Source organism: Corvus moneduloides, chromosome 1 (assembly GCF_009650955.1).
Source record: "Corvus moneduloides isolate bCorMon1 chromosome 1, bCorMon1.pri, whole genome shotgun sequence".
Taxonomy (NCBI): domain Eukaryota; kingdom Metazoa; phylum Chordata; class Aves; order Passeriformes; family Corvidae; genus Corvus; species Corvus moneduloides.
The window spans coordinates 20,143,245-20,164,900 of NC_045476.1; the positions used below are offsets into that span (position 1 = coordinate 20,143,245).

At 40.9% G+C, this 21,656-nt stretch overlaps 1 protein-coding gene across 14 annotated transcripts in view; it reads right to left on the reverse strand.

The window, feature by feature from the left end:
- The window catches only part of KIAA1217 (KIAA1217 ortholog), a 364,593-nt gene that overhangs the window by 84,428 nt on the left and 258,509 nt on the right, over nucleotides 1–21,656 (reverse strand). For all 14 annotated transcript variants that reach the window (XM_032101061.1, XM_032101111.1, XM_032101101.1 and 11 more), the window contains one exon: nucleotides 10,603–10,798. In XM_032101061.1, coding sequence (XP_031956952.1) covers nucleotides 10,603–10,798 — 196 coding nt within the window. The remainder of the gene's footprint in view (nucleotides 1–10,602; nucleotides 10,799–21,656) is intronic.

A 21,656-nucleotide genomic window follows, 5' to 3' on the forward strand; every position in this document is an offset into this window, starting at 1 on the left:
CATGAACAAGGCACTCCTACTCTCTTCCAACACAGCTATTTTATGTATCCTCTGGAAATTCTGTGAGCAGTTTGAAAATTTCTAGTAATAGTAAAGCTGGTTAGGCTACAGCAATCAAAAACTGGATGCATTGGGACCTTTGGACCTTCTTGAAATCCAAGGTGCAAAGCAAGGTATAACTAAAATGGGGGAAATGCCATTAGATTAGTTTCACTCTTTCCCATAACCATCAGTTAACCGTATCTTTTTGAGAAGACAGGCGATCTTTGTCTTTTCATGCTGGTTTAGCTTGATCTTCCACCATAAGTCCATTGAGTCACCGTCTCTGTCTGGACATTCCCTCGTGCTGAAATCAGCAGCAATGGTAACAAGCAAAAGTGAGAAAAAGCATCATTGTTTCTTACTTATATTAATGTCAAATCATTACCTGAGACTTGCATGAGTTTCAAAAACTAAGGATAGCCTTTAAAGTCTCAATGATAACTGTTTTTGTTGGGACACCTCAGGACAATCCACGGGGGGTCACAATAAACGCTGCCAGGCCCTTCCTCAAAAGAATAGTTTACAATTTTAAACTTTTTTACTAAAATTCCAAGATACTTCAAATTTTTCTTTGCTTTTTATTTGACAAAATTGTCATACGTAAGACTGTAAGGATCGCATAGGCCCATATTGTTCTCTGCTCCCTGTCCCTCCTTCCCCCCAACTATCTAATAAACAGAGCAAACGCGTATCACCAAATTCTGCCAAAGTTATGCAGACACAAGTTTATTACAGTAACAACTCTTGCAGCATGGAAGAAATTCCTCAAGATGAAGTTCTTACTTTCCATACCCTCAAGACTTAACTCTCCTATTTCACCACACACAGTTTCAACTAGTCTGAGGTCATTGCTATGATCCTTGTGGTATTTCTAGCCTGAAGCTCTCATAGTAACTTCTATTAGTACTCCCTCCTGAAAATCTGTCCTCCACATTCAGAAAATTTCTATAAATATACTTAGTTGTCTTCAAGTACTAAGAGAATAAAAAAGTAGATCTTCTAATGAATAAAAGCAATTACTTATTTTATTTTTTCTGCAGAATAGTCTGAAGAGATTTGTTCAAGGTATTAAGTTGTTTGATAACTATTTAAAAAAAAAAAAGGAACTGTTTAATTTAGTCCAGTACCTCTTTTTACTGCTATTTCATTCTTCTCTGCTATTTACAGTGACTTGCAATATTTTGTTCCTTAATGAAAAAGACAGATGGAAAACTCAGTAGTCACATAAATTTCCCACCAAAGTGTTATGAAAAATAAAAGTTTTTAACTGCCACTAAAATACTAGCACTTTTCTACAGACAAATACATTTAGCTGGCTAAGAAGAATAAGTAAAAACCAAAAAGAAAATGGACAACTTTTTTTACCTAAAGAAAACCCAGTGTTTTCCCCATCTGATTCCTGATAAAACCTGTGAAAAACCCTATTGCCAAAAGGCAACTTTGTCTATATACCTATATCAGCAAGTCCATCTACTGTAAACAGTTACTTCTATCATCTAGAGATTCTGAGACAACATTTCAGTTTAACCCAGTTCCTCAGGTGGAAATCAATGTTCTGGCAGGATGACTTTTGGACAATAGTTGCATTCTGTTCCACAGAATAGCCCAACTGACCATCAAGGTGACTTTTTCATACCCTGAACTGACAAAACAATGCCAGCAAACTTGGAAGAACACAAAATCCCTATGATACTTAATGAAAAAATACTTCAAAAATGACAACTGAACAACTCAGTGAGATGAACGAGAACCAGAGTGTGTACCAGAGCTATTTTTCAGAGGGCACACAGGCTCTGCCATGCTGCACCTACTCCAGTTCAGCATAGTAAAATCAGAGAACTCCACACACAGAGGCACGGGACATGTCCAAGCAGGCTCTGCTTTAGTCCACCAGAGGCTGAGCCCCTGACCTCCGAAGAAGCCAGTAAGCCATGGCTGGCTCCCAGCCAAAGCTGCCAGGCTGACTAGTACAGTTTCCAAGGATGTGTATGCCAAAGACTACGCAGATATGTGAAGCATTTAAGGCCACTGTAGTCAAGTACTTTACATAGGGGCATTATTGTTAGTAAATTTTAAATGGGCAAAAGCAAAAAATACAAGAAAATATCAATTAAATTTCTTGGACTACTCATTCTTCCTCTTCAACAAACATGAAGAAAGATAAATTCTACCCAATTACATTTCCCTTCTGTATAAATCAGCTGTATCAAACTAATTTTTGAGTAATGACTATTTTTATAAACCCTGTTTTTTAGTACTAAATAAGGTACAATTGATGTGTTCAAGGGCAGAATGTGACCATTTGAATAATCCATAGACATGAAGCATTAAAGTCATGTAGGCCATGCATGCCTTTGTAGTTCTGCTCCATTTACCACATGTTCTGTATTTACAGCAGGAATTATCTTCAATACTTCTGAAGTTATTTCATTTCTAAAAAGTTCACTACTGTCAGTAGCAAATTTAGGGGTTGAGCCATCAGCATCTAAGAGCACAGCTGGTTATGGCACCATACCAAAAATTCACCTCTGTGGGCTCTAACAAACAGCTTGACTTTGTGTGAAGTCCTCACAAGCTACTTTAGACAGGATCTTGGACCCAAGACTTTAGGGTGCATGATTAAGAAGAATGCCAAGAGGCCATTTCCTAGACTCACTCCAGTTTGTCATTATCTTTCATCTATTGGGGAACCAAAACTGGACACAGTGCCACCTCACAAATGGTGAGAAGAGGGAAATAATCATTCCCCTTGACCTGCTGGCTGAATTTTTCCTATAGCCAGCTATGCAGTTTTCCTTTGCTGCAAGGACATGCTGCTAGCACACAGTCACCTTGTTGTCATACTCCAAGTCCTTTCTGCAAAGCTGCTACCAAGCCAACCTGTCCTTGCCAGTGTTGCTGCAGGGCTGTTCTGTCCCTGGTGAAAGGCTGCATTTGCCTCTCTGGAGTTTCATGAAGTTCCTGCTAGTCCATTTCTCTGGCTCACTGGGTCCCAGTGAAGTGGCCATCTGACCTTTCAGCACACTAAATGATCTCTCAAATGTAGTGTCAGACTTGACCCTACTGGTGGTTCATTCCATCCCAACAACCATTTCTGATGTTAAAAATCACTGGCCCCAGAGTCCAGCCCTGAGGAACACAGCTAAACCCAGCTGCCAGTTACAGACCCTGAAGGCCACCCCTACCTCCCCCATGTGGCTACAAGGAGGCTATGATAGATGTGAAAGGCCTTGTTAAAGCCAAGATAAATAACATCCACCGCTCTGCCCTCATACCCACAGATGGTCTATTCATCACAGAAGGTAATTGGGCAAAGCAATGGTACAAGCACCTGTCTCCTATGAAACAGCTGAGTAGCTGAAAAATTATCCAGAAGGGCTCCCATCTTTAGAGTTGCTCAGACCATTGCCCCTATTGTCCCAAGAGAGCACCCTAATCAGTGGGCTATCAACAAGCTTCTGATGCAGTGATTATCCTCTTATCCTGTTTGAATTGGGTACTCTGTAGCCAGAAATGCAGAAAAGAGATACAGAACAAGAACAAATACAAGAGATACCACAGAGATGACATTATTTCCCTCTGGGAACAGAAATCTGAACTTAGGCCCAGCATAGTAATTATGCATTAGAATTGCTACCAAATATATAAACAGTGTGGGGAGCAATGATTAAATCCAAGAGCTGTCCTCATTCAGGGACTTGCTGTCAGCCCTGGCAGCAAATCCTAAATTCAATGAGCTGAGGGACAGGCTCTGCTTGTCTGTTTGGCCAAAGCCTTACACTTCTTACAATGCATGCAACTGCAATGCACTTTTTTCCTTTGCATGCCCACGTCAATGAAAGGCTCTGGTGTTTGTTTGACTTACTGTATTAGAGGTAGACTTAAAAATTTTATCTGACACAAAAATTAGATCAGATTTATCCAAGTGATAGCTCCTGTGCTAGATACAACCCATGGGACAGCTCCATCTGGCCTCCTACCTTTCCTCTGAAGGAAGAGGGCTTGTACAAGCTACTCCATCTGCCAAATCCGTCTTCCAGCAGACACCAAATGCGGAAGGCTCAAATTCCTGCTGCTAAATCAGCATATGAAGTGATACTAGAGCTGGATAAAGACATTACACCTTCAGTGAGGGCATGATTTGGGGTAAAGAGAAAAGCCACTGCCACCCTGACATAGCTTTATTCAGTTCATCCAGGTTGTATACTCATTACTCTACCTCTCCTACTATCTTCACCACTTTTCATTCCGATTTATTCATGTTGCAAGGTTCTGAAATAGGAGTATTTTGTCACCACATATTACCCAACACAGTGAGGCATCATTTTTACTCAAGGTCCTTTAGTATTACTTTAGTGCACATGACTAATAAAGGTTGCATTCAAAAGTCAATCAACAGATATAGCAGTGAAAGACACAGACTAACTAACATAAACATAAACTAATGGGTTTGTTTAGCACACTGTACATCTTCTACTCCAGTATCACTGCAATGAACCCATTAGATCCATGCTGATACAAAAATTGTTGCAACAAAATTCAGCTCCAGTGTGACACAGCATCCGAAATATCCTGCATATCAGCTTATTGGTGGCAGACAGAATGTGCCACTGTTGAGACAGTATGTACTAAATAGGATCTTGCTCCTTGGAAGCATTTTTTCAGGTACTCACAACATATTTTATCATGAGAGAAAGAAACTCTTAAGTAAACAGTAATTGTGCGCATAAGTGCAGGCCTGGGAAGTCACATATTTCACTCTTTTATATACCTGCCTTTCACATATCCTGTAGAGATAATAAATGGAAGAGAAAAAACTCTGATATGTCAATATCATTGTTTACCTTCTTTTGTTACAAAAGATTTCAGGTAAGAGGTGTGTGTTTTCTTCTTTCCAAGTCCAAAACCTTTAGCTATTATAATTTGAAGAAATAGGAAAGAAAATAAAGTCTAGAAAAGCTGGAAGGAAAACTTGAGATACATTAGAGTATTGTATTTCCTAAGGTCTGTGTTTCAATTCATTAATTGGAACTAGTTGTTTCAGGCTGTTTTTCCTACAGACCTGTCAGTTGCTGTTAAGCTATCTGACCATGACAGCAAATACTTACATGACTTTTTTGCATGTTGGCTGCTTTACATACACTATAAAAGTCAAGATAGGGAAAATTCTTTAAGGTGACTGAATACATTAAAGTTATACTTAGCCTTAACTTGAAATGCACTTCCCAGGGAGTTCTTTTCCCATGAACTAAACTGAAGTTCTTGCTGACTTCATTAGGCTTAAATCATGCCCTAAGGTATCGGAGAGGGCAGTGCCACTGCTAGCAAATCACAGGCTTCTCATATAAAGTCCATGGCCATTCACACGTCTTCTGTCTGATTTTACATGCCTATTTTAATTTCTAGCTCATAAATAGTAAGTAACAATCAATTAGCTCCAATATAATATATGTCTACCTTTACCATTTATATTTTTCTCTGTGTGTCTTACAGTATCTTGCATACACACGAATAGGGAGTTATTTCTACCACCAGCTGAAAAGCAATGAGCTGTCTCTCTGCAAAGGCTTTGCTATGTGTGAAATTGTCACTGTGGCCCTGACTTTCTTTTTTACCAGGCTTTGAGAGACATCTGTAAGAAATGCTACAAAAGATTGAGGTGTTATGATTATAATTAGTAATGGCATTTCCATATAAGCTGGCAGAAAACGAAGTAATCAGACATTAAAACCTGTGCCTGCCAAAACTCGGGTTTGGGGGCTAATAAATAATAATCAGAATACTCCATGATTGCTTAAGACCCTCCCCATGCCAATCCTTGAGCATTTGTATAATTTTACTCCTTTATGTAATCCCTCCAAATGCAAATAAAATGCAAATGTTGGCAGGCTCAGACATTTCTGAAGAGGCCTTTCCACACACCTAACTTTAGGCATGGGTTTACCAGCAGGGAGCCTGGTCATCCTTTGCTCTTTACTCATCTAGACTGGAGTGGCGAGGCATTCCAGCCGGGGCACCCAGAAAGGATGATTGCAACCCTTGAGCCATAAAGCTCCATCCTCCTCAGTCACTTCTCAAACCCAAATTTTTGTGCATTTATGGAAATCCCCCCCTGTACCACATTCTTCCTTCATCCAACCCTGCCTGTACAGCCCGATCCTGCAGGAGCACCAACAGCTGCTGCCGCAATGGGAGGTCGTGATCACGCCCCGCCCTTCAGGGCTGTGACCCATTGCATCAACTGCCCTGGCCACTCCATCACCACACAGGATGCCAGCGCCTGCCCTTACAAAGGATGCTGCCCATTGTCGGGACAGATGTACCACACGAGAGACTACAAGTGAACACATTTGTCAGCTTTCATTTCACGAGGAGGTACCGGAGCAGGGACAGCAGCGAGCTGCAGAGTGGCCACAGGCGGCTGCTGGTGCAACCTCACTGGATGCTTGTCAGGTTCTGCTTCCTCCAGGCAAATTGCAAGTGAAGTTTGCTGAAAACTTTTGAGCACTTTCCAGGTTTCAGCTGATTCTCACTGACAGTTTTGCGAGATAATTTTTTTCCCACAGTTATCGCACTGGAAAAGCTCCCAGCTTTCAAATAGATATTTTAAAATGCATTTAGTTTTCTCTTGCACAGTGAATTCATTTATTTTAATATCTTGTTTTGTCTCCAGGCTGCACAATGATGAAGCAAGTGTTGATTTCTGGTGGACCTCTTAGCCAAGAAAGACCTTAATTTCAAAAGCTGTGGCTGAAATTTTAAATGGGCCCACAATTGGAATCCTGTTTTCTAGGTCAACTCCACGTGAATACCATGTCCTATTAGATTAGTCCTGACTGACAAACCCATGGTAGTGAGGTAGCCAAAATGCATTTCTGTTATTCTTTCTCAGGCTCCATGTTAATTCAGACCACAATTTGGAAACTGACTGACTCATACACAGCTAGTAAAATAGGAACCCACAGAACAATTAAATTTCAAAAAGAAAATATCAGTTTTTTAAGATGGCATTGAGATACACAATGTAAAATTAATAAAAATTTACAAAAGTTCATTATTTTCCTCACTGAAATCATGTTGGTTGAGGATCAAAACATAACTTGTATTTAAAATATATTAAATTAAAAAGTTAATAGATATGGAAAGGGAGGTGATTATACACAGATTATTTAAAATCATGTGAACAGAAGTACTTTCATGACACTTTAAAATCTGAAGTTATGAACAGTTTCCTGGTTTTTTTTAAATAAACAGTCCCCTTTTACAGCTGGAACTAAACAGGACCACAGCGTGCAAAGCATCTCAAAAGTAAAATTTCAGAACATTGCTGATGGTGTTGTTAGAACACAGTGGCAGAAGAAATTGAAAAGGACATTATTATAAAAGAAGTGCACATAAAAAAAAAAAAGGGAACTATTTTGGAATAATTTTTAGACTACCTTTTAAAACAAGCCATTTGTTATTACTTAGTTCCTGGAGCAACTTGAAAGACAGATTGTGGGATGATGACAATATATCACCTCCTATTTGGCTAATTTGATGATCCCTTAAGCCACACACATATCTGTGACCCCTCCTGCAATACAGAGAGAAAAGACTTATTTTGTTCATTTCAAATTTAAAAACTCTCAACTGAAATGCTTCATATTACATTGCTTCCCTGTTGTTTGCTTATTTTTTTCTTTCTCCTGATTTTGGCCTGTTCATGATGGGATAAGCTGGGGCCTTGTCTGTGGTACATGAAAGACAGGGTATCTTGCAGGGTCTGAAATCCTGGCCATGAAATAAAATAGTACACCTTCATGTGGCTGTCCTCCATTAGAGCCTGGACAACACACTTCAGTACATGCAAGAGATGCAGAAAAAAAGGTTTAAGAATGAACTACTTAACAGTGAACTTACGGTTCTCTCATCTTCACAAAGACATTATTGAACTGCAAAAAGTTCAGGGCAACAATGACTATCAAATGAGGATCAAGTGGTTATAGCAGCACTTCTCAGTCTGGAGAAGAGATGACCTGAGGGAAATGACAGGCCAAAGAAACCAGATACGCCCTGGGGGAAGCAGATAGCAATCTGATGTTTTCTGTCACTTCCAACACAAGATCTTGGGAGCATAACTTAGAGCTGATAAACACGTACAAAACAAAGCAACAGGAAAGCAATGGTTGGGCAGTAAACCAACAGAAACTTGCTGCCAAAGTCACAGATGCACTGCTGCAGATGTGAAAAATTTACATGGGATCAAAGGTGGCCAGAACAATACCTGGAGGAGACATATCTTGATGGTTATTATACAGGCAGAAATCATAACCAGGAAATCTCTAAGCTGAAGATACCTTGAGGCTGAGAACACTTGGGGAAAGGATCATACATACACACATGTGTGTGTGGCACATGGAGGACAGGGAGTTGATTTAGGACAGCCAGCACAGCTTCACCAAGGGCAAGTCCTGTCTGACCAACCCAGTGGCCTTCTATGATGGGCTTCTACAGCAGTGGACAAGGGAATATATATTCACTTCTGTAAAGCCTTTGACATGGTCCCCACAACATCCTCCTCTCTAAATTAAAGAGATGGATTTGATGAGTGGACTGCTAGATGGATAATTAAGTGGTTGGATGGTTGCATCGAGAGAGTAGTAGTCAATGGCTCAGAGTCTCAATAGACACCAGCGACATGTGGTGTCCCTCAGGGTCTCTATTGGGACCAGTGTTATTTAATATGCTATATCAATGACATAGATGAAGGGATTGAGTGCACCCTCAGCAAATTTGCAGATGACATCAAGCTGCGTGACGCTGCTGACATGCCTGAGGAGTGGGATGCCATCCAGAGGGATGCTCAAGAAGTGGGCATATGGGAATCTTATGTGGTTTAACAAGACCAAGTGCAAGGTGCCCCGAGTTAGGGCACCCCCCCGGTATCAACACAGGCTGGGGGATGGACAGAGCAAGAGCAGCCCTGCCCAGAAGGGCTTGAGGGTGCTGGTGGATGAGAAGCTGGACATGACCGGCCAGGTGCACTCCCAGCCCAGAAAGCCAAATGTGTCCTGGGCTGCACTAAAAGCAGCGTGGGCAGCTGGTCAAGGGGGGGATTCTGTCCCTGCTCTGCTGAGACCCCACTGGCAGTGCTGCATCCAGCTCTGGGGTCCTCAGCCCACACAGTGGGGCTGGACCGTGAGTTGCGAAGGCTCAACCACTTAATATCACATTGAAGCAAATACAAGTTTTCCTGGGGTGAAGTAAGCCATACTGAGGATGCCGTAGCCAGCAGTGACTTACAGGCAGAGATGAACCCTCTGCATGTACAGTAAACATACATGTGTTCTTAAAAACACCTCAAAACCAGAAAGTCTTGTCCAGGTTGAAGTCTTACAAATTTCTCCCCCAAAAGCTCAACATATTGGTGGCCCAGGAGGCTGTGGGAGGGCAGCCGCTTTGTGAGCTGGCACAGACAGGGATCAGCCCCTTATTTCCAGCCCCCCTGCTCTTCACTTGCCAGTTCTGGGAGAGGCAGGGACCCCTTCCAGCCCTGTTTTCTTCACGTTTGTTGTGTTTGTCAGATATCATACTACTCTTGACAGAAACTGTCTTAGATTATTGAGGGACGAGTAAACCACCGTGACAAGCTTACAAGCATGGTATGATTTACAGTCCGGTCTTCGATTTGTGTCACTCTCTGTATTGGGAGATGAGCCCACAGGAAAGCAGCATTTCACTTTATTACCTGTGAGCAAAACCTGCCTTCCTCAGCAATCTGCACATGAGTTATGCACCTTCCCACAACGCTTTAACTGCCCTCTGGTGTCTTCCCTCAAAAGAACAGCCTTTACTCCTACCATCCATCAGCTGAGCACAGTCTCTGAGACAAAATTCGCCATCATAAAAGGAGGTCTGGTTCACAGCTGGGCTGAATTCAACCCTGAGATACGGGCAGAACACAGGAACCAGAGCTGTCCACCTATGCTGACATATCACTCTTGTCACTGTGCAGACAGAAGGGCACTGCCCCAAAGTAAAGGGCATCTCCATCAGCATATCCATTCAAATCCTCTGCCTGGAAAGCTATCACCATGCACATACAAACCTTTTCAGTAACATGGATTACTAAGGCAAAAATATCTCTAGGTTTCTTTCAACTAAGTCTGGCTCTGAAGAGATGGCAAAGTGAAAAAGCCTGTGTCTCCTGTCTGAAAATGAGGGTACAATCTTGTATTAAGTTCATTGCCACATATTTTGCAGGCTTGGCAGAAAGTGTTTGTAATAGTGGGTTTTAACCATTACTCAGCATTTCATGTCAGGGCCTGCATCGCTCTTCTTGCACGTCTACTATGCTCCCATCACACTTTCAGATCTTTGAAAAGAATTTCACCATTCCCCCAAGTTACTCAGTATCCCATACCTAGTTCATTTCCAAGGAACAACCTGACGTGAAAAATAATGTGCTACTGAAGTCTTTACTTTTTTAACCCCAAACTATTTAAAGACTGTTTCAAATCCACACATAGAAAACACAGACTAAGCACAGAATGGAGAAGGACTGAAGCAGGTTCTTACCCAGTGATCGTTCCTTCGTTTGGTTTGCTGACCGCACAACAGGAAGACTTGCCCGTGTGCGGCTGCCCCTCGAAAAGGGGGTTGGAGAATCACCCTCAGACATGGCCTCTAAGGAATCAGCAGATGCTTCAGAGAGGTGTTCTGTGTGGTCACCCAAATTCGGCTGTGGGCTCTGGGACGGCTTTGGGCTTCTTGTCTGCAACACAGAGTATTTCCTTATTAGTCTACTGAAACCAGAGTGTGGGAGGAAAAAAAAATCAAAGAGAAGAAGGAAGGAATCCAAACTTCTTCAAATACTGGTATGCTGAAGGTCACTTCTGTGTAGATTATTTAGGAAAAGAGTGTCCTTGGATATTCTGCTCCAGTTTTTATGGTTGTATATCCACACCGCAAATTTTGTTGCTAACAAGGCCCTGAGGATAAGACATGTGCTGAGGAGATGTACAGTAATGCCATTCTCTTTGTCCACACACACACACGCACTCTCTCTCTAATGTTAACAAGTCTGCTAAGAAAAATTGTCTGAAAAGCAATACTGTAATGGAGTTGTAAAGCTATCAATTTCAGTATCTTCTGCTGTGCCATCTATGCAAGGTCCAGGTCACGCAGCAAAACCAAGATAGCCATCCGACATTTCTAGCTGAAATCACAATTACTTTCGTTTTTGTTACACCAGCATAAATCTGAACTGTATTCATTAACTGACCAAATTAACTATGGCTTTTACTGGGAAATCATACTAGTAAATTGCTAAATACAGTTGCTGGGAAAAAACGCAACTCTTCCAGCAGGGGAGAGATATGGTTTCATTTATGCACTTCTACCAACTCTTCACCATAGGATCTGCCTAATAAAAACACACTCAACAGGAAATAAAATGTCCTGAACATTTTTTCCAACTGTACGTGACACTATAAGCCGTTTCTACAAAAAGGGGTTGCTTTAAGAAGCATTCTCAATAATGTGTAGTGAAACTCCCTCACAACCACATGTACTATTACTTCGGAAGAATAATTTCCTGGTCTTTCTCCATCAAACCATATCACAACAAATGGGAACATACAAAGCAGAAATTCAAAGCAAAGCAAGCTTACTCGATTCCAAATCCAGCATGTAAATATGAACTTTACAGACATCTATAATCAGCACCAGGCACAAGATGTCATTAAACTTACATGTTTTTCTCTCCCCTATCATTTAAGGTCAGATGCTATTACGTTAAAAATCCCCTGTATCAAAATCAACTTCAACTCTAGGTTTGAAGATGCTGTCAAGATCCAAAAAAGATTGTGCTTCTTTCTGGATAGCTAAGCTAACAAATCTTGCTGACATCTGTTTCTTTCAGTGGTTTCTCAAGTGAAATGAAGAGAGCTCATTTCAGCAAAAGCATGCATCACATAATATTCCTTATGTGACTTTGAATGTATGAAGAACTTCAATTTTTACTACATTTTCATTAGCGGGCTATAGAGGGCTGTTGTTGCCAAGCTGTGCGGTTGCTCTCAAACTACAATAATTACATATACCTCACAAGAAAGTAAATCCTCCAGAACTCCTCACTTTTAAAATGCTAATATTAAAATAGTAGGTACTATCCAATGTCCTGCAATGAAATTGTTCAAGAGCATAGAATTTTATGCAGAACTTAAAGCTAACAACATTTGTTCTAAAATATGCTTTGAAGTGCCTCTGACATGGTCACCACTAGCCTGCAGGTTGTAAATACAGGGACTCTGCCAGAAAAGTTAGAGGTGACAAGTGACCTGCAAATGCAGAAAAGAATCTGGTAAGTCAGTACTTCTTCATTCAACTTTCCAAAACGGCTTGTGAACCACCACTGCTAAAGTATTTTGTTTACATGGGCAATATTACGGAAGTACTACCAAGCCAAGACATTACAGTTCTATAGTTCCTTGTACTGATTAAAAACTTATCTGTACATATCCATTAATGGGGAGCTAGAAGGCATATAATTCTCCCTTTCTAGAAAACCATGACTAAAAATAAAACAAGAAAAAAAAAAAGGCAACAAAATCAACCTGAAAAAAGTCCTTAGTTTCGGAGTTTGTTAGAAAGGAGATTGCTTTTGTTTCTTTAAGAAAATATATACTGATAATGTGAAAATATGGGTCAAGCTTATTTTGCTTTGCTTTTGCTTATTTTTTTCTCTTTAATTTATAATACAATAATCCCCAAGTGTCATTTCAGACATGCAGTTGCATGTGTATTGTTCATTGACACATATGAACAGATGTATATTTGAGAAGTAAGGGGACACCTCATTACCAAAATCAACAGACACAGATTTAGCTGAGCAGTTGCCCAGCGTGTTCTGTCAATGTACAGATGGAGCCAACATGCTCTGTTTCTTTGGCTGGCTGTCCCTGGGGAAATGCTGTAGGACCTAAGATATGGCATCCCAGATCCCCACAGATGACATGACATCATTACTGTAGCTAAATCTATTGGGTCTAGCTGAGATAAATTTCTCCATAGCAACCCTCACAGTGCTGTACTTTGTACTGGTGGCTAGAAAGGTGTTGATAACACACCAGTATTTCTGCTACTGTTGAGCAGGGCATGCACAGCATAAAGGCTCTCTCCAATATGCCCCCCACTCACACAGGAGGCTGTGGGTGGGCAAGATCTTGGTAAAGGACATAATCAGAAGGGCTGACCCAGAGGAATATTCCATATCATTTGATGACTACCCAGCAATAAAAGTTAAGAAAAAGGAGGAGGAAAGGGACCATTTGTTACTGCATTTGTCCTATGGAGCAACTGCTATGCGTGCTGGAGCCTAAAACCTTACTTCCTGGGAAGTGGCTGGACATCACCAGCCGATGGTGAATAGAGAATACTTTGTTTACTTTTGCTTCCACATGTGGCCTTTGCTTTTTCTTTATTAAACTGCATTTATTTGAACCCATGACACTTTTCCATCTTGTTTTCTCTCCTGCACTGCAGCAGAGGAGGGAGGAGAGAGTGGCTTGATGGGCAGCTGGTGTTCAGCCAGGATCAACCCACCACACTAAAAAAGACCCCTTTTTGGCAGCCCTCATTCTTCACCATCAATACTGCACTTTCTGAAGCAAGCCAGAGGCACATCATGGATTCTGCTCAGACACAAAGCCCAGTCTTCCTCTTAATCCACCAGTTCAAATCCATAGGAGTTCCACTCTAGTAAGTGGAGTGGCACAAACATAAAGCCAACACAAGCTATAAGTGAGATCCCCCAAATATACACATAGGGTTTATGAAAGGCCTCAAGCTATCTGTCATGCTCAGCTCCTATAAACATTACATTTCAGGATTCTGAATTTTAAATAGATGCTAACAAAATTCTCAAACTCAGCAACAACAGTGGTTATTCAAGTAACTGAGAGATATGAGTGCATATTTGATAGCAAAGCATTTTTATCATTGGCAATGAGCACTAGGCTTGAGGCTACTTAATAATCAAGTGGATTGCTAGGTATCACTTCTTAGGAAAACCAACCCATGCAGTGGGGAGGGAACCAGCAGCATTTATGTAGCTATAACTACAAGGACTTGAAAAGATTGTTGAAGAAAGCAGTGCAGAAACTTTCAGCATTATCTGACCCTTGTAATAATTATTCAGGATGTTGATTCTAATATCAAATAAGATAAATAAGACAAATGGCAAATAAATACTTAACAAGCAATGCCACATTTTTTTTTGCACTGAATGTTCACTAATATTAAAATGCTTAAAATAAGACCCCAGCAAGTGTCATTGTAAGGACTTTTCAGGAACTAGCACATAGTACAAGCATTCACAAAATAAATGTTGACCCCAATAGTCCATGTTTCAGGACCCAACAGTAGGCATATACTGTTATTATAGGCATTAGAGTCATAGTCTAGACTGCTGCTATGTGAGTCAGAATGGTACTGTAGCAACAAAACCCATAATGCCTAACAGAGAAGAAAACTCAAGATGTGCTCACTAAGGAACAGCATTATCCAAAATTTAAATGTAATGTAATGTAAATAGATATTCCACAGAGGCAGACTAACCCAAAGGAACATCGGCACTTTCCAAGCCACTTTGGTGAAAAATGCCAGAGAACAGAAGGAGGTTCAGAACTAGGCAGCAGGTCTCTCTGCTCCCTCTGCCAAGACCAGGTAGGTTACATTTCCTCAGTCAGCCATGGTCTTCCCCCCAAGCTGCATGTTGGGAGGCACCCCCATGTATTTCTTTGTGCAATTTCATCTTTCAGCCAGCTGAGTAGAGCTGACCCTCCTTAAGGACTTCTCTGACAAAAGATGTTGTCTGTGCTAATTCTGGGTTAGAAGATCATCAGAAAGGAAAGGCCAAAATAAGGACAGACAATTCTGGTGCAAACTTACATGTAATTACACAGTGCATTGAGATGTCTCTTTTACTTGGGATATACTATTTTATTTACAAGGATATAGATCCTTGTAACTTTTTCAGGGTATATATTTAAATATAGCACATGGGGCTAGCAATTACATAAGATCCAGTATCTTTCAATTACTCTTGGGATTTGATGAAGAATTAAAACTGTAGTTAATTATGCCTCATGACTGGTATCTGTCTGCTACAGCTTGTTAAAAGAATGCATTTTCAATACATCTGCTTTAGTCCTTTCACTGACTCAGAAAAAATAAAGAAAAAAAGTGTAAGGTTCTTTAAACGCAGTAAAATAGCAAATAATTAGGAATGAAGTCTGAAAGTACCTGAATAAGGAAAAGTGAAATACTGCAGAGATACCAATCTAATGGGCAGTCATGGAGCACCAGAGATTTTCATCAAGTTCTCTGTATGTCTCCGCCTCTGGCCCTCTGCTCACATTTGTCCACACTAATTCTCTCACGCTTTTGTTCTAGCCGGTTTTATATTTCTGCTCTTCATAGTGTTCTTTTATGCTTGTTTCCAGTTATTTTTCATACTAATCTATATAACAGAAATCTTTTTTCCCTCTTTTCCTTTCTCCTGCAAATTTGATTCACACATTTCCACAGACAAAACAGAACTAAGAAAAAAAAATCATATAACCTGAAGATTTAATTTCATCTCTTGATCAATTCACACTTCTTGTTTCTTGTCTCCAGGAACTTCCTTAGCCCTTATCTAAACAGAAACTTATCTATTCAGGAGAAGAATCCTACATATCTTGGAAGTTGCTAGCACTCCTGGCAGTGTACAAATGGTAAACAAAGATATCAAAAAACAATACAGAGCTAGTAAAATATATTTTTCCAATCATGTACTCTAAAGAACAAAGCATAGGCAACCCCTCCTCCCCCCACATTTAAGAGTCTTCTTGACATTTCAAAGAGAGAGGAAAAATTAGTAGAAAAATGGAAGCCTACTCTTCTTGACCTTCAAGTAAACTATTTGTCCTGTGACTTGTGCCAAAGATGGATACAGGATATGTGACAGACTGCAAATAGGCATATAAACAGGCTGTGTTTAATGTATGATGAGTTTATTAACTCCAAAGTATTGCCACAGCACATGAATTATTAATACTGCAACAATAATACTTCATCACATTTGTGTCAGATCTAAATTATCACTGTCTGAAGGATGGATCTGCTTTTTCCACAGATACAGAGTCTTTGGGTTTCCATATTAACGCAGCAACGGGGTTTTACTTGTCTGGACATGCTATTAGTGACACATTACTGTTGAAGAGAGAGCGAATACTACCCATATTATCTTGTTCTTAAGCATTTTCCATATTTTTCCACAGCACTTTCTCAGACAAGTTAAATGCTTATACGAGTCTGTATAAACTCAAGTTCATAGTACATCTGTGCAATTGATGTATTTGGATACTGTGTCTCACTGGGGGAGTTGAGGGTGGGGAGATGACTCAGCAGCTGAATGCAACATTAAACCATCTCTCATGACACGCTAACTACTCTCTGTGTGCTTTTTCACCATTACAAGATGTAAAAATCTATGGCATCTTTCTTTCAGATGCCATCAGCTGGAAATGGTACCACGCCAGGAGCAGGCACATGCCAGCATCTGTGTTCTCTAGAGCTGAAGAGAGAGAGACGGCAACTTCCCACTTGCCCACACGCAGATCCTGTAGGTGTTGGTTATACTCCTCCCTGGTGCCTACTCATGGACTAGCATGTCTCTATGTCTGCTTTCATTTCTCTATTTCATACTCAAACTTTTCCCTACTTTCTGTTGAATCAAGGACAAGTTACAAAGCCAGTTCTTTCTCACAAGCACCTCCGTTTGGTGGCAATATTGATTTCTATGGTATGAATGGCAAGAATTCTTTCCTCTTTGATAAGGAGAAAGACTATGCCTAAGCCATGGTTGCCCACCACCCCTAGCACTGAACCAAGGTACCCCACTTGCCTGGAGCCTCCTTGGCTTGGAGGCATGTTCTGCGCTGGATGCTGCCCGAGCTCGCCCTTGTCGGCAGCACTACCGGCCTTCTCCTGCCGCCGGCGGTCCTGAGGGAAGCTTAGCTCGCCATACTCACACCGGAGGGATGCCAGCCAGCAGAGCACAAGTCACAGAGCCCCCCCCGCCGGCCACCTGCCGTGCGGTCATTGAGCAAAGCAATGAATTCAGTGTACCGTGAACCTGAGGTACTGCCCCAGTGCAGATCTTATGCTCTGAGAAAGGGAGGAAACAGACCCAGAAGAACTTCTCCAAGTAAGGTAAAAGAAAGCATTCCTCCTCCCTCCCATGGTGAATGAGAAGGAGGGAAAGATAACTCAGTCATGAGCGTCAGCAATGCTCAGTCACAGCCACGCGCTACCCGTCACTGTGACAGGGTCAGGATGCTCCAACAGGTAGCCATTTTACTCAATTTAGTGAATTTATTTGAAGGCAAAACTCCTCTCTGCTTTTGACAGGATCTTTATCACCACTCTGTATTCACCGATGCTGACCCCAATTTCTTCCACCTAGAGGAAAAAAACCACGTCTAATGATGTGACAGAGCTTATCTGCCATATTTTTAGGTAGTAATGATATTCAAATCGTCCTAAAAATCTGCACATTTTCTCACGAGCCTTGCTAGCTCCTGTTGGTGGCCAGCTGCATGCTCCCTGCTGTGGCAAGCTGCCAAAACCCATTTATTTTAATCCTGAGTGCTGTGAATCACCAAGCAGGACATCCACAGGCTGCTCCCCCTTGGCAAGACCATGGCTGGCTCTTCAGCTGGTTGATCCCCAGAGTTAGTTCATGAAACTCTGTTATAAATGACTAACATAAAGCAACATTTTCAAACTTTTCTTTTTTAACTGTAAGCACCTAGATAAATGGAAACCTGTTTTTCAGGAAATCTGTTTGTTTATAGTAAAGATATTCATTAGGAGCAATAAAGCTGTAGGTGCTCAGCCCTTATGCTGCCAGACCTCTTATTCAGATGTTTAATTGCAGGAACTTGCATTTGAAAATGCTGCCCTAAGGAACTCAACAGCCCGTCTAAGAGCAGCTTAATTGGTCCAGACAAGTCCAGACTGAAATATGCAACATGCTGTGGCATCTCTTTGAAATACGTGTATTATCAGAAAACCCCAAGCCATCCACATTAAAGTGTAAAAATATTTCACAGTATGTTTCTGTCCAAATCCAAGGTTTTCTCTTTCTACAAATGCCTGCCTGAAATTTTAGGGTAAAAATTGAAGTAAAACAATAGAGAAAACTATTAGTCACCCACTAATAAAAAGTAAAAGTCATACTTAATGAAAGAAATCTTTAAAATAAAATCATTTATCTCTCTGCTTTATTCTCATCCTTTTCCATGTGAAGACTTTATTCATACGTGAGAGTCAAATTTAGAAAGTCCCTGATCACCTCACTATTTTTCCCCACAAAGGCTTCTATGGGTCCATCAATTTTGCTCAGAGCAAAATTTCGTCTTTCACCGTCTCTGTCATATTCTTGCATCCCAGCTTCAGTTTATTATTACTTTGTTTAAATAAGTTATCCATAAATTCCAGCCTGGATATCAGCATTTGTCTTAATTAAAACCTTATGGCAATTTCAGTTGGAAGCTATTTTTCTTTTCCCTCCTGAAAAACTCTACTGTGAAGTATTCACAACGCAGCACGACCCTTTGTTCCATCCAGGAGATGGCTGCATTTCATCAGCAGCGGGTGAGGTAACTCCTACCTACACAATCCCCAAAATCGCCATGAGAACTGTGAAGATTAAAAGGGATGATTTAAACAAAAACTGTCATTATGCTGATTAAAGGGGAAAGATCTTTACATGCTTAAAACCACATGCAAAAACTAAGAGGCGAGGGGTGGGGGGGGAGAATATACACCAGATGCCTAAATGTACCTAGAGGATAGTGAGTTCTGATTCAAGAAGATTATTTACCCACCCCTGTTCTCCCACATATGTCCCTAAGGAAAACAGGAGGAGGGCCTGTTTCTGTGGTGTCAAGTTTCCCAAAGCAAAGGAACACAATGCAGCGATCCTGGAAAAACCTGTTTTTCTGTGTTTCTACAAGCTAAGAAGGCGCTCTGAATTAACATGCTATTTAAAAAATACCCGAAAAAAAGACCAATCGACATGAGGGCCGGTGAGTGGGAGCGAGGTCTGCGGGCAGGGTGCAGCTGCCCGCCCCCAGCAAGAACAATCGCCCGGGAGAGGCAGCGCTGCCTCCGGCGGCAGCACACCCACGCCGGGGACTTATTTTTAGCCTCTACTCGTAGAAGTAAACATGTGATGAAGCACTTACTAGAGCTTGTTGCTCTGGCACCTGGGAGAGTTAGGGGGCTGCTATAGGAGAGAAGTTATGGAAGCTTCTGCTGCTCCTCTCTCCCAACTTGTCACCTTGCTCTTCTGCTTCTTTTTCCCTCCCTCGAGGCCATCTCCTTGGTGAGGGAGGAAGACGCCTTACAGCTCTCCACACCTCTGCCTCTCCCACCCTTCCCTGTGGTCGGCATGTTTATTGGCCTGCTTAAATCCCGAGAGTGGAAACACAAATGAGGTGCAAATGAGCCGCTGCCACTCTGCCTGCTCCGAGGCATCCCTCCTTGCTCCCAGCACGCGTTATCTTGGTGCTTTTATCATTGCGCTGTTGGCTGCGGTAGAAACCATGCAGAGGCACCTTTTACGTGTGGATCTACAAGGCACGACACATTCACTGCCTCCCTGGGGGAAAAAAAGGTAGCTGTTGTAGACATCCATCCTGTATGGCGTTACAAGCCATCTAAAATGGAAGAGAAGCTCAACGGGATGAAAGGTGAGACACAGGTGACTTCAGAGGTGCACAGTGTGCGTATAATGCCGCAAGTTGCAGAACTAAGATTTTTTTTGCATGTTCAATACAAAAATACTGCTCTGCCCACAGAGCTCTCCTTCAATTTGCAGCAAGACTTTTACCACCTAAGCGTTATTATATATATTTATACATGTATGTATAAATAGAAATATAAGACTAGATTTGGGACAGTGTTTAGGAATCACTTACTTATCTAGGATCTCCTATTGAATTTTGGTGGATTTCAGAGCATCTAATACAAGAGCTTCATGTCTATCATGCCATTAAAGGAACAGTCAGAATTAAAAAAATTGTCAAAGGATGCACATGCATCACACTTCCATATGCAATTAATCTGTATGCGTAATTCTTCATTGCTGTGAAATACAGAGACGCAAAGCATGCAGATTCATATTTATTTGAGAACTTTAGTTGTGAAGCAAGACACACAATTAAAGGGTCACAAAATCAATTCACAACAGAGTGCAGAAAAAAGAAAGTACAGTACTAACTCTCTGAGAGGATTCAATTTTCATCATGTACCTTTGAATGTCAAGTTCTGAATGAAGGGAGACCAACATGCACTGCAAAACCTGTGGATCAAAGAGAGGAAAGAAGGGGAGGGGGAGAGATAATTGTTAACAGGAAAAGAAAAAGGAGAACAATATAAATTAAAATAGAATAACTTGTACATACTGAAAGTATACTGAAAGAAGAGAAGAGAAGCACTGAAAAATAATGAAGGAAACACACGTAGCAAAGAACAAAATGGTCTATCAATACTTAATATGCAATATTCTTAGAACTCTTGCTGGACTCAGTTCAGATGTGCTACACGTGGTTGTATGTCAAAGAAACAAAGAATGTTTTAATATAAGAGTTAATGGCTGAAAGCTGAGCCATAGAGATTCATATATATATAAAAACCGTAACTGACAAATAACAAAACATTCTTCCTGAGAAATGATACAACTCTTGGCTGGAGTTAGCAGCAGTCATTATACTCTTGTGTTTGTTTCACACTTACTACAGAGACATGGAATCCTTCAAGCAGAACTTAGAAATACTGTGTAACTCGTGATTAACCACAACTTTAAAAATAAGAGAAACTATGGTATGATTAAAAAGTCTTCTCCAATCACATCTCGCTTTACTATTCTACCTCTGATCTTAAACCCCATAGAATGTGAGAATTTGCGAAAAGGGGTTTAAAGGCCAAAAAAACCCAACCATTTTTTCCCTCCAACACATGAACGAGATGCTAATTGGAGGGGAAATTGCCTACTGCTGTTTGAGTTCACAGAGGTGGAGCTCCTGTATTTTCCTTAATCTTCATTTGCCTGTGGGTGGAGGTAAGAGAGATTTCTGTAGAGTGCTCTAAAAATTCTTCTCTAAGCAATCAATTCCTCCTTCAACAGCGTCAGGATCCCATAACAACTGCTGCTTCCCAGTTCAGAACATGCAGCTATTCATACCAGGCAAAGAAATGCAACTGCTTTGACAACAAGGACGTCATTGTTAAAGAATCTTATTTAGCGAGTAATTATAATGCAAACAGCACAATTAAGAGAGTAATTCAAAAAATCTTTTGAATTTTACAAACCCAGAGGATATGAGCATGTGAGAGCTGATTCTGGGGAGGAGATAAGCAACTTACAAGTATGCTATGATTTTTCATGCTTTTGTCATTGGATACTTTGGAAGGGCAGTACCATTTTATTATAAAGAGAACAATAGATCATTTTTCTCCCTATGATAACGGCATCATTTAGAATTGTTCAAGTAAAATGTGATTTTTACAAATAAGCT